Genomic DNA, 12,431 nt, shown 5'->3' with positions numbered 1-12,431 from the left:
CGTTTAGAGGGGTGTGCGTGCGTATGTTGTGTTGTGTTGTGTTGTATGTGTGTGTGTGTGTGTGTGTGTGTGTGTACCTTGACCAGCTACGGATCTGTGAGTGACCAGTGCGTTTTGTGTGTAAGTTTGGAGGGGTGTGCGTGCGTATGTTGTGTTCTGTTGTATGTGAGTGTGTGTGATGAGGTCTGTGTGTGTGTGTGTGTGTGTGTGTGTGTGTGATGGGGTGGGGGTGGGCGTGTGTGTGTGTGTGTGTGTGTGTGTGTGTGATGGGGTGGGAGTGGGCGTGTGTGTGTGTGTATGTGTGTGTTTCTTACGTGGTCCATGATCTTACAGTATTCTATTTCTCTTCGTGTCACAGCTTCTCTTTGAATAATCATTTACTGTTAAAACCCTGGAACAGTTTTCTGAATTAGAACACATTCAATATGTGTGGACATTTCTGCACGTGCAAACATACCCCCATTGTCCCTGGCAAAATTCTGTAGAAAAATCACTTCCATACGAAAACAAATAAAATCGCAGGCAGGAAAAAAAAAAACAGAAAAAAAACATGGGTGGTGCTCCCAGCGTAACGAGGCGCTCTCCCTGGGGAGAGCAGCCCGAATTTCACACAAGAAAATATGTTGTGACAAAAGAGTAAAAGAATGATAAAACAATGAAGGTGAACACTATAATAATAAAAAATTTTAAAAATCAGTAGTAAGGTAGTGAAGCTCAAAAGAAGTAAAACTGTTGTATGCGGCACTTACCAGGTCAGTAAACTCAACACAACTGGTTATTAAAAACGAAATGAGACATGTTGACACTTTGATGATGTTCGGATTGTGACATTATTGAGACTGCAGGCTGAAGACGAGACGAAGACTGACTGTCGCGACAAGCATACACTGAACACCCTCCCGGCACAAAGAAGGGGTTGTGGCGCTGGTGCATCTCAATGATTAGCCCAGACTCAAACCACGATTCATAGGTGGCAGCTCTGTCATGGGATAGAACTGAAAAAATCTAAAAGTGTAACGACATAAAATTAGGAATTTCTGCACTGCTGAGCAATGGCTTACACGTATTTTGCAATACTCTCTTCTTCCGAGCTATGTGTAACCAAGGGAAAACTTCTCGAGAGAGAGAGAGAGAGAGAGAGTACATTGTGGGTTCCGTTGCTTTTTTGTGATGTATGATAGTCGTGTCCAACTATGACCATCAGAACAGCAGAGGGGGCAACCGCTGTCCTGAGCTGGGCTAGAGTTTGCAGTGGAAATTGTCTTGCCGAGTTACATCCCCACTCTTTCGGCCAAGGTTTTAGGACAGTCGTCGTCGTCGGGATGGTTCCCAAAAAACAGCTAGTCCCCGAGGCTGCAGCACTGAGAGCTAGTACAGTCTTGCCTAGTTTTGTAGGATTCGTTAACCTTCAGATGTATCATCATGATTTCGGTCATTCAGGTGCCCGGCCCCAGCCACAGAACCGACCTGGCAGTGAAGTATTTCCCCATCCCCATGGTGACCAGGGTGGTACGCCTGCAGCCCACCCAGTGGGATGGTCCTGTGCCCGATCTGGCCTTCACGCTTCTGGGGCAGCCGTACTCCGCCTGCAATCGTGAGTGGTGTGTGTGTGTGTGTGTGTGTGTGTGTGTGTGTGTGTGTGTGTGTGTGTGGACGTGCTTATGCATGTATATATGTGTTGTGTGTGTGTGTGTGTGTGTGTGTGTGTGTGTGTGTGTGTGTGTGGACGTGCTTATGCATGTATATATGTGTGTGTGTGTGTGTGTGTGTGTGTGTCCCTCTGCTCAACGGTTTGGTCTGTTTTGTACACAGTGTAGACAGTTTTCATCTCGAACACATGTTTCGATAAGAGAAGAGCAAAAATATACAGTACGACTTGACCTCTCTTTCACACAATCATAGGTCAAAATCAGTGTTGTTTTTTATCTTGGCAAACGTGGTATTGTTCCTTGTAACACTGACACACGTAGTTATGTCCCTTGTAATACCGAAACACGTGGTTAGTGTAACGCTAACACGAGTGATTGTCTGACACATTTGGTACTGTCCCCTGTAATCTTGGTTCACATGGTTATGTCCCTTGTAATCCTGACAAATGTGGTAATGTCCCTTGTAATTCTGACACACGTAGTAATGTCCCTTGTAACCCTGGCACATATGTAATGGTAGTTAATGTCTCTTGTAACCCGACACACATGTAATGGTAATTAATGTCCCTTGTAACCCTGACACACATGTAATGGTAGTCAATGTCCCTTGTAACCCTGACACACATGTAATGGTAGTTAATGTCCCTTGTAACCCTGACACATATGCAATGGTAGTCAATGTCCCTTGTAACCCTGACACATATGCAATGGTAGTCAATGTCCCTTGTAACCCTGACACATATGTAATGGTAGTCAATGTCCCTTGTAACCCTGACACATATGCAATGGTAGTCAATGTCCCTTGTAACCCTGACACACACGCAATGGTAGTCAATGTCCCTTGTAACCCTGACACATATGCAATGGTAGTCAATGTCCCTTGTAACCCTGACACACACGCAATGGTAGTCAATGTCCCTTGTAACCCTGACACACACGCAGTGGTAAAAAATGTCCCTTGTAACCCTGACACATATGTAATGGTAGTTAATGTCCCTTGTAATCCTGAACACATGTAATGGTAGTTAATGTCCCTTGTAACCCTGACACATATGTAATGGTAATTAATGTCCCTTGTAATCCTTAACACATGTAATGGTAGTTAATGTCCCTTGTAACCCTGACACACATGTAATGGTAGTTAATGTCCCTTGTAACCCTGACACACATGTAATGGTAATTAATGTCCCTTGTAACCCTGACACACATGTAATGGTAGTTAATGTCCCTTGTAACCCTGACACACATGTAATGGTAGTTAATGTCCCTTGTAACCCTGACACACATGTAATGGTATTAATGTCCCTTGTAACCCTGAACACGTATGTAATGGTAGGTAAGGTCCCTTGTTACCCTTGGACACACATGTAATGGTAATTTAATGCCCTTGTATCCCTGACACACTTGTATGGTAGTTTAATGTCCCTTGTAACCCTGACACACATGTAATGGTATTAATTCCCTTGTAACACTGACACACTATGTAGTGGTAGTAATGTCCCTTGTAACCTGACACACATTAATGGTAGTTATATGTCCTTGTACCCTGACACACATGCTAATGGGCAGTTAATGTACCGTGTACCCTGACACACATGTAATGGTAATTAATGTCCTTTGTAACCCTGACACACATGCAATGGCAGTTAATGTACCGTGTAACTCTGACACACATGTAATGGTAGTTAATGTCCCTTGTAACCCTGAAACACACGCAATGGTAGTTAATGTCCCTTGTAACCCTGACACACATGTAATGGTAATTAATGTCCCTTGTAATCCTTAACACATGTAATGGTAGTTAATGCCACTTGTAACCCTGACACACATGCAATGGCAGTTAATGTACCGTGTAACTCTGACACACATGTAATGGTAGTTAATGTCCCTTGTAACCCTGACACACATGTAATGGTAATTAATGCCCCTTGTAACACTGACACACATGTAATGGTAGTTAATGTCCCATGTAACCCTGACACACATGTAATGGTAGTTAATGTCCCTTGTAACCCTGACACACATGTAATGGTAGTTAATGTCCCTTGTAACCCTGACACATATGTAATGGTAATTAATGTCCCTTGTAACCCTGACACATATGTTATGGTAATTAATGTCCCTTGTAACCCTGACACACATGTAATGGTAGTTAATGTCCCTTGTAACCCTGACACACATGTAATGGTAGTTAATGTCCCTTGTAACCCTGACACACATGTAATGGTAGTTAATGTCCCTTGTAATCCTGACACATACGTTATGGTAATTAATGTCCCTTGTAACCCTGACACATATGTTATGGTAATTAATGTCCCTTGTAACCCTGACACACATGTAATGGTAGTTAATGTCCCTTGTAACCCTGACACACATGTAATGGTAGTTAATGTCCCTTGTAACCCTGACACATATGTAATGGTAATTAATGTCCCTTGTAACCCTGACACACAAGTAATGGTAATTAATGCCCCTTGTAACACTGACACACATGTAATGGTAGTTAATGTCCCTTGTAACCCTGACACACATGTAATGGTAGTTAATGTCCCTTGTAACCCTGACACACATGTAATGGTAGTTAATGTCCCTTGTAACCCTGACACACATGTAATGGTAGTTAATGTCCCTTGTAACCCTGACACATATGTAATGGTAATTAATGTTCCTTGTAACCCTGAGACACATGTAATGGTAGTTAATGTTCCTTGTAACCCTGACACACATGTAATGGTAGTTAATGTCCCTTGTAACCCTGACACACATGTAATGGTAGTTAATGTCCCTTGTAACCCTGACACATATGTAATGGTAAGTTAATGTCCCTTGTAACCCTGACACACATGTAATGGTAGTTAATGTCCCTTGTAACCCTGACACACATGTAATGGTAGTTAATGTCCCTTGTAACCCTGACACACATGTAATGGTAGTTAATGTCCCTTGTAACCCTGACACATATGTAATGGTAGTTAATGTCCCTTGTAACCCTGACACACATGTAATGGTAGTTAATGTCCCTTGTAACCCTGACACAATGTAATGGTAGTTAATGTCCCTTGTAACCCTGACACATATGTAATGGTAGTTAATGTCCCTTGTAACCCTGACACATATGTAATGGTAGTTAATGTCCCTTGTAACCCTGACACATATGTAATGGTAGTTAATGTCCCTTGTAACCCTGACACATATGTAATGGTAGTTAATGTCCCTTGTAACCCTGACACATATGTAATGGTAGTTAATGTCCCTTGTAACCCTGACACATATGTAATGGTAGTTAATGTCCCTTGTAACCCTGACACATATGTAATGGTAGTTAATGTCCCTTGTAACCCTGATACACATGTAATGGTAGTTAATGTCCCTTGTAACCCTGACACATATGTAATGGTAATTAATGTCCCTTGTAACCCTGACACACATGTAATGGTAGTTAATGTCCCTTGTAACCCGGACACATATGTAACGGTAGTTAATGTCCCTTGTAACCCTGATACATATGTAATGGTAATTAATGTCCCTTGTAACCCTGACACATATGTTGTGGTAATTAATGTCCCTTGTAACCCTGACACATATGTTATGGTAATTAATGTCCCTTGTAACCCTGACACATATGTTATGGTAATTAATGTCCCTTGTAACCCTGACACATATGTTATGGTAATTAATGTCCCTTGTAACCCTGACACACATGTAATGGTAGTTAATGTCCCTTGTAACCCTGACACACATGTAATGGTAGTTAATGTCCCTTGTAACCCTGACACACATGTAATGGTAGTTAATGTCCCTTGTAACCCTGACACACATGTAATGGCAGTTAATGTCCCTTGTAACCCTGACCCATGGTCAGTAGCTTCTTTCTTTTCTTTTCTTTTCTTTCTTTTTTTCACTCTTTGTTTCTTTTTTTTTTTTTTTTTTGATTTCTTTCTTTCTTTATTATTTCATGTATTCATTCTTCTTTCTTTCTTTATCATTTTATGTGTTTCTGTATGTGTTTATTTATTCATATAATTATTCATTGATTTGTTTATATATTTGTTCATTGTATCATCTGTTTATTTATTTATTTATTTATTTATTTATTTCGCTCCGTTGGTCTGCAGACAGCGACTACTATGTTGGCTGTTTCGCTGACCCGTCCATGTCCCTGCTGGGCTCTGGCACCCCGGCTTCGTCACTGGAGCAATGCCAGACCACGTGCCAGGGTCACTCCTCTCCCTTCTTTGGTCTCCTGAAAGTGGCAGGTAAGGGCTGAATAACACTCCTCTCCCCATCTTTGGTCTGAATAACACTCCTCTCCCCGTCTTTGGTCTGAATAACACTCCTCTGCCCCTATCTTTGGTCTGAATAACACTCCTCTCCCTATCTTTGGTCTGAATAACGCTCCTCTCCCCTTCTTTGGTCTGAATAACACTCCTCTCCCTATCTTTGGTCTGAATAACACTCCTCTCCCTTCTTTGGTCTGAATAACGCTCCTCTCCCCTTCTTTGGTCTGAATAACACTCCTCTCCCTTCTTTGGTCTGAATAACACTCCTCTCCATATCTTTGGTCTGAATAACACTCCTCTCCATTCTTTGGTCTGAATAACACTCCTCTCCCTTCTTTGGTCTGAATAACACTCCTCTCCCCATCTTTGGTCTGAATAACATTCCTCTCCCCATCTTTGGTCTGAATAACACTCCTCTCCCCATCTTTGGTCTGAATAACACTCCTCTCCCCATCTTTGGTCTGAATAACACTCCTCTCCCTTCTTTGGTCTGAATAACACTCCCCTCCCTATCTTTGGTCTGAATAACACTCCTCTAGCCTTCTTTGGTCTGAATAACACTCCTCTCCCCATCTTTGGTCTGAATAACACTCCTCTCCCCATCTTTGGTCTGAATAACACTCCTCTCCCCATCTTTGGTCTGAATAACACTCCTCTCCCTATCTTTGGTCTGAATAACATTCCTCTCCCCATCTTTGGTCTGAATAACACTCCTCTCCCCTTCTTTGGTCTGAATAACACTCCTCTCCCCTTCTTTGGTCTGAATAACACTCCTCTCCCTATCTTTGGTCTGAATAACACTCCTCTCCCATCTCCTGCAAGTGGTAGGTAAGGACTGGACAATGTCCGTGAAAATAGTCACAGGAAGGAGTGGGTGGTAGTTAGTGTACAGAATACATAATACTTTATCACCCCAACAAGGAAAATCCATAGTGTGTGTTGTGGGGCGGGGGGATGGGGGCGGTGTGTGTGTGTGTGTGGGGGGGGGTGGAGGTGGGGGCTGTGGTGGGGGTGTAAAATGCATGACACAAACAGGAAACATACACCACAGAGGACGATCGCCAGTGAAGCGTCACACATGTGATCATCATCATCATCATCATCATCATCATCGTCAATAATAATAATAATGACGACGATGATGATGATGATTATGATATTATCATTATCATTATTATTAACAGTGGTAGTAGTAGTAGTAGTAGTAGTAGTAGTAGTAGTAATAGTAGTCTTGCTGTTGCTGTTGTTGGATGTCTTGTGCCTTCCCGTTTGGCCCAACACATATCACAGATTGACATCAGTTTACATTTGGGCCAACAGCAAAGTGAGAGCTGTATTATCAATGGTTTCTTCAGTCAACGGGAAACCATTTACAGCTTTTTGTGAAGGACTATGACTCTCAAACTAGGAGGCAAAATTGCACTGGCTCTTAGTGCTGCAGCCTTGTAGGCCAGTTGGCCTTTGGGAACCATCCCAACGCCGACTGTCCTAAAACCCTCTTGGCCGAGAGAGTGGGGATGTACTTGGGCAAGACACTCTCCACGACAATCAAATTCTAGCCCAAATTGACGGGCGCAATAGCCGAGTGGTTAAAGCGTTGGACTGTCAATCTGAGGGTACCGGGTTCGAATCACGGTGACGGCGCCTGGTGGGTGAAGGGTGGAGATTTTTACGATCTCCCAGGTCAACATATGTGCAGACCTGCTGGTGCCTGAACCCCCTTCGTGTGTATATGCAAGCAGAAGATCAAATGCGCACGTTAAAGATCCTGTAATCCATGTCAGCGTTCGGTGGGTTATGGAAACAAGAACATACCCAGCATGAACACCCCCGAAAACGGAGTATGGCTGCCTACATGGCGGGGTAAAAACGGTCATACACGTAAAAGCCCACTCGTGTGCATACGAGTGAACGTGGGAGTTGCAGTCCACGAACGCAGAAGAAGAAGAAGAAGTAGCCCAAATAGTCGGAACAGTAGTTGCCTCCTCTGCTGTTCTGATGGTCATAGTCGGACACGACTATCACACACACACACACACACACACACACACACTATACACTATATATCTATATATGTGTGTGTGTGTGTGTGTGTGTGTGTGTGCCTTCCCGTAGGGTCATCCTGTGTGTGTGTGTGTGTGCCTTCCCGTAGGGTCATCCTGAGCTAAACATGCCTTGCGTTGTCCTGTCGTGATCCTTTGCAGGACAGGACTGGTGTGGGTGCAGCGACACTCTGGGGCAGCATGGAGAGCTGGACCCCTCTTCCTGCAACCACACCTGCCTGGACTCACCATGCGGAAGTGACGTCACCAGGTCTGTGGCCCTGTACAGAGCTTACGGTGAGTGTCTCTCTCTCTCTCTCTCTCTCTCTCTCCCTTTGCGCGCGCGTGTGTGTGTGTCTCTGTGTGTGTGTGTGTGTCGTGTACGTATGCACGTGTGTGTAGATGTTGTGTGTATGTATGTGTCTTAACGTATGTGCCCTTGTTGTCAAACAACACGCCATATATTTGTATAACACATTTCAGATTCGGTTTGTCAGTTGCACATAACCTGCTTTGTTGTAATTTTTGTTCGTTGAATCTAATGTTATATTTGTTGTAACGATGAACTACTGTTTTTCACCCCACCCCACCAAGGGCCTATAATGGATGATAAATTTTTCGTATTCACATACTCTCTGTTTCTTATCTGTGGCACAGAAATGAATATTCGCAATCGCACTACTGTCGGTCTCGTCTCTGCTGCACAGAAATGTATGTACGCATTCGCTAAACTCTCTGTCTCCACTCTGCAACACTGTCTCCACTATTTGCACAGAAATGAATGTTCGCATTCTTTATACTCTCTGCTGCACAGAAACAAAGTGCGACGCTCTGCACGTGGTCAACGCCAGCCGACAGGAGACACACCTGGTGACCTTTGAGGACGGGGTGATGGGGGTGGGCAGCACCGCGACCTTGACCTGCCCCGTGGGCATGGAGCTGGCCGGACTGGGCGAGAACCTGACCCTCACCTGCCTGCCCAACACCACCTGGTCCCACACCCCTCCACCCGCCTGCACATGTGGGTATAACCCATTCAGGAGGACTTTCGTTCAATGTCGGAATATAACTTTGTGTAGTGTGTTGGCTCTGTTACTTATGTTGTTTCTCCGACTACAACTTTGTGTAGTGTGTCGTTTTGGTTACTTATGTCGTTTCTCAGACAGTAACTTTGTGTAGTGTGTTGGTTTGGTTACTTATGTCGTTTCTCAGACAGTAACTTTGTGCAGTGTGTTGGTTTGGTTACTTATGTCGTTTCTCAGACTGTAACTTTGTGCAGTGTGTTGGTTTGGTTACTTATGTCGTTTCTCAGACTATAACTTTGTGCAGTGTGTTGGTTTGGTTACTTATGTCCTTTCTCAGACTATAACTTTGTGCAGTGTGTTGGTTTGGTTACTTATGTTGTTTCTCAGACTATAACTTTGTGTAGTGTGTTGGTTTGGTTACTTATGTCCTTTCTCAGACTATAACTTTGTGTAGTGTGTTGGTTTGGTTACTTATGTCGTTTCTCAGACTATAACTTTCTGTAGTGTGTTGGTTTGGTTACTTATGTTATTTTTCTTCGACAATATCAGTGTGCAGTGTATTGGTTCTGTTACTTATGTTGTTTTCTTCGAATATAACTCTGCTTTGTGTGTTGGCTTGGTTACTTATGTCGTTTCTCCGAATGTAACTTTTGTGTAGTGTGTTGGCTTGGTTACTCACGTCGTTTCTCCATCTCTAGCTTTGTGTTATCTACGCTCGCCAATAAAAGGCCTCCTGCTGATTGCTCGATACGCATATTATACACATGTGCAGATGTGGAGTGCGGCGTCCCTCCAGAGTCGGCCAACAATTCCCAGCGGGTGCAGTACACCAACGTGACCTACGGTTCGGAGGCCGTGTATGTGTGTGACGAGAACACGGAGACAGAAGAGGGCTTGGGCTTCAAGAGGACCCGGTGCTCACACACCAAGGAATGGCTCCCATCTTTCCAGTGCGAAGGTGAACTTTGCGCGATCGTTTTGAACTTTCTTTTTTTGTGTGTCCTAACTCTGGTATGACGCGCCTTGTGGTATCGATGCAGGACTTTTGCCTTGCCTTATCAGAAACCGTAAAACGAATTTGAATTGTGTCGTTTTGTGTGTGTGTGTGTGTGTGTGTGTGTGTGTTTCTCTCAACAACCACAAAATGTCGATTTGAATCTTCTGGTGTTTGTTTGTTGTTGTTGTTGTTGTTTTGTTTGGTTGTTGTTGTTGGTTTGGTTGTGTGTTTTGTTTTTGTTTTTGTTGCTTTTGTGTTTGTGTGTGTGTGTGTGTGTGTGTGTGTGTGTGTGTGTTGTTGTTGTTTTTTTTGGGGGTGGGGGTGGGGGGTTGTTTGTTTGTTTTGTTTTAAATCTTTTTTTTTTTTAATTATATCCTCCCGCTTCACACTTTCCCAGTTCGTTTTTTCTTTCTATTATTTCTCTTCCCTACCTTCTGATGTCTACAAGGTTATACGTTACATTAACTTTTTTTTTCTTGAGAACTGTGCCAAACTTGACGAATCTGGACAAGTTGATTTTCCATGTACTGTGCAATGATATCTCAAAGGTCGTTTTCCCACTGACGTGCCCATGACCAGCGTCACTGTGGCTGGGGCTTTGTTGCCATCACAAACAGCCATTGAGTCCTTCTGTGTCATGGGCGCCGAGGCTGAGTGGTTACAGCTTTGGACTTTCGATCTGCGAGGGATTTGAACTCGGTGTAATTTTTTGACTCACTTGTGTAGACAAAGTGAGTCTATGTTTTAACCCGGTGTTCGGTTGTCTGTGTGTGTGTCTGTGTGTCTGTGTGTCCGTGGTAAACTTTAACATTGACATTTTCTCTGCAAATACTTTGTCAGTTGACACCAAATTTGGCATAAAAATAGGAAAAATTCAGTTCTTTCCAGTCATCTTGTTTAAAACAATATTGCACCTCTGGGATGGGCACAAAAAAATAAAAAAGAAGCCTAATTATATGCAAACTGCATTTACTGTTATATTTATATTTTTTGTATTCTCTAAATTTGGCACTTTGATCTGATATTCTGACCCAACAACAAGAGCAGTCATTATTATCATTTTTTGTTCAAACAGGAACTTCTTTTGCTAAGCATGGAAGTTTTATTTATTTTGCAAACGTTTTGGTGCAGATAGCAAAAAAGTGAAATTTCTCTGTAATTAATGCTAGGGGAGTTAATTTGCCTTAAACTGATCTTTCTCATCTTAAACATTACATTTTGAAATTATACTCAATACATAAAAAGCTTGGATTTTTTAAAAGTGTATCACAAGTGATTCTTGAAGGCCTTGCCTCTCTTGTTTTTTTGTGTGTTTTTTTTTTTATAGCTATCGTCATCAGTGGGGGAATTGTTATCAATAGCTGTTTTTGTATCGATAGCTCTATTGCCATCAATAGCTTTGTTGGATATTTGGACCACTCTTCTTTATCAGTCACCGATGACCTTCTACAAGCCATCGATCTGATATTAAACGGCTATAATGCCGCTCTGTTCTGTTTGTTCTTATATCAATACAGTGATAATGAATAGTAATGAATAAATAAATACATAAATAGATAAATAAACACCACAACAACAGTAAAGAAGAAAAAAGAACACTTTATATACAATACATGCAAAAGGCTCCGTAGCGGAATCGATTAGGGGTTGGACTTCTGATCTAATGTTCAGTAGTGACCAGAGTTCCCCTCTACAAAAAAAACAACAACAAACAAACAAAAAACAAAAAAACAACAACAAAAATGTACCCTCACTTTCTCTCTCTTCTCACCCAGCGGCAAAGACACAGCGGAACAAAAGGGTACGCCTGAGGAAGCGAGGCCACCGGCTGACGGGCAGTCTGACGTCACTGAGGACCAGGTCTCGGACAGGCTGTGCCGTGAGCTGTATCACCAACAACATGTGCGTGGCGTACAGCGTGCCCACCAAGACCAGCACAGTTGCGCCAGGGGCGACGTCGGTGGCGACGATGAACTGTATGCAGCTGGTCGGGTACGACAGTCTGGCTGCATATGTCGCGGATTCGGACTGGGACGTTTATGTGGTTGATCAGTAGTAGTGTTACGGTCCAACCCACCCCCTCTGTCTGTCTGTGTGTCTGTCTCTGTCTGTCTCTCTCCAGGAGCGTCTCCGACAAACTGTCTGCTGTTTCTGGTCGGGTACAACAGCCTACCCGTACACGTCGCGGGTTCTGATTGGTATGAGGTTGATCAGTACTAGTGTTACGGTCCAACCCCCAACGCCCCTCTCTGCCTCTCTCTGTCTGTCTGTCTCTGTCTGTCTCTCTTTCTCTCTCTCTGTCTCTCTCTGTCTCTGTCTCTCTCTCACTCTCTCTCCCTGTCTCTGCCTCTGTCTGTCTGTCTGTCTCTGTCTCTCTCTGTGTCTGTCTCTCTCCAGGAGCGTCTCCGACAAACTGTCTGCAGTTACTGGTCGGGTCC

The 12,431-nt window shown here is 43.4% G+C and overlaps 1 protein-coding gene across 1 annotated transcript in view; it reads left to right on the top strand.

The window, feature by feature from the left end:
- LOC143290330 (uncharacterized) overlaps positions 1–12,093 on the top strand; it is a 13,832-nt gene extending 1,739 nt beyond the window's left edge. Inside the window, exons 3-8 of the mRNA XM_076599683.1 lie at positions 1,441–1,594; positions 5,765–5,905; positions 8,134–8,268; positions 8,786–8,992; positions 9,769–9,954; positions 11,769–12,093. Coding sequence (XP_076455798.1) covers positions 1,441–1,594; positions 5,765–5,905; positions 8,134–8,268; positions 8,786–8,992; positions 9,769–9,954; positions 11,769–12,049 — 1,104 coding nt within the window. The 3' untranslated portion in view covers positions 12,050–12,093. The remainder of the gene's footprint in view (positions 1–1,440; positions 1,595–5,764; positions 5,906–8,133; positions 8,269–8,785; positions 8,993–9,768; positions 9,955–11,768) is intronic.
- Positions 12,094–12,431: the final 338 nt, after the last annotated feature.

Source organism: Babylonia areolata, chromosome 15 (assembly GCF_041734735.1).
Source record: "Babylonia areolata isolate BAREFJ2019XMU chromosome 15, ASM4173473v1, whole genome shotgun sequence".
In the NCBI taxonomy this organism is placed as follows: Eukaryota; Metazoa; Mollusca; class Gastropoda; order Neogastropoda; family Buccinidae; genus Babylonia; species Babylonia areolata.
This window is presented reverse-complemented; position numbering and strand designations above follow the sequence as displayed.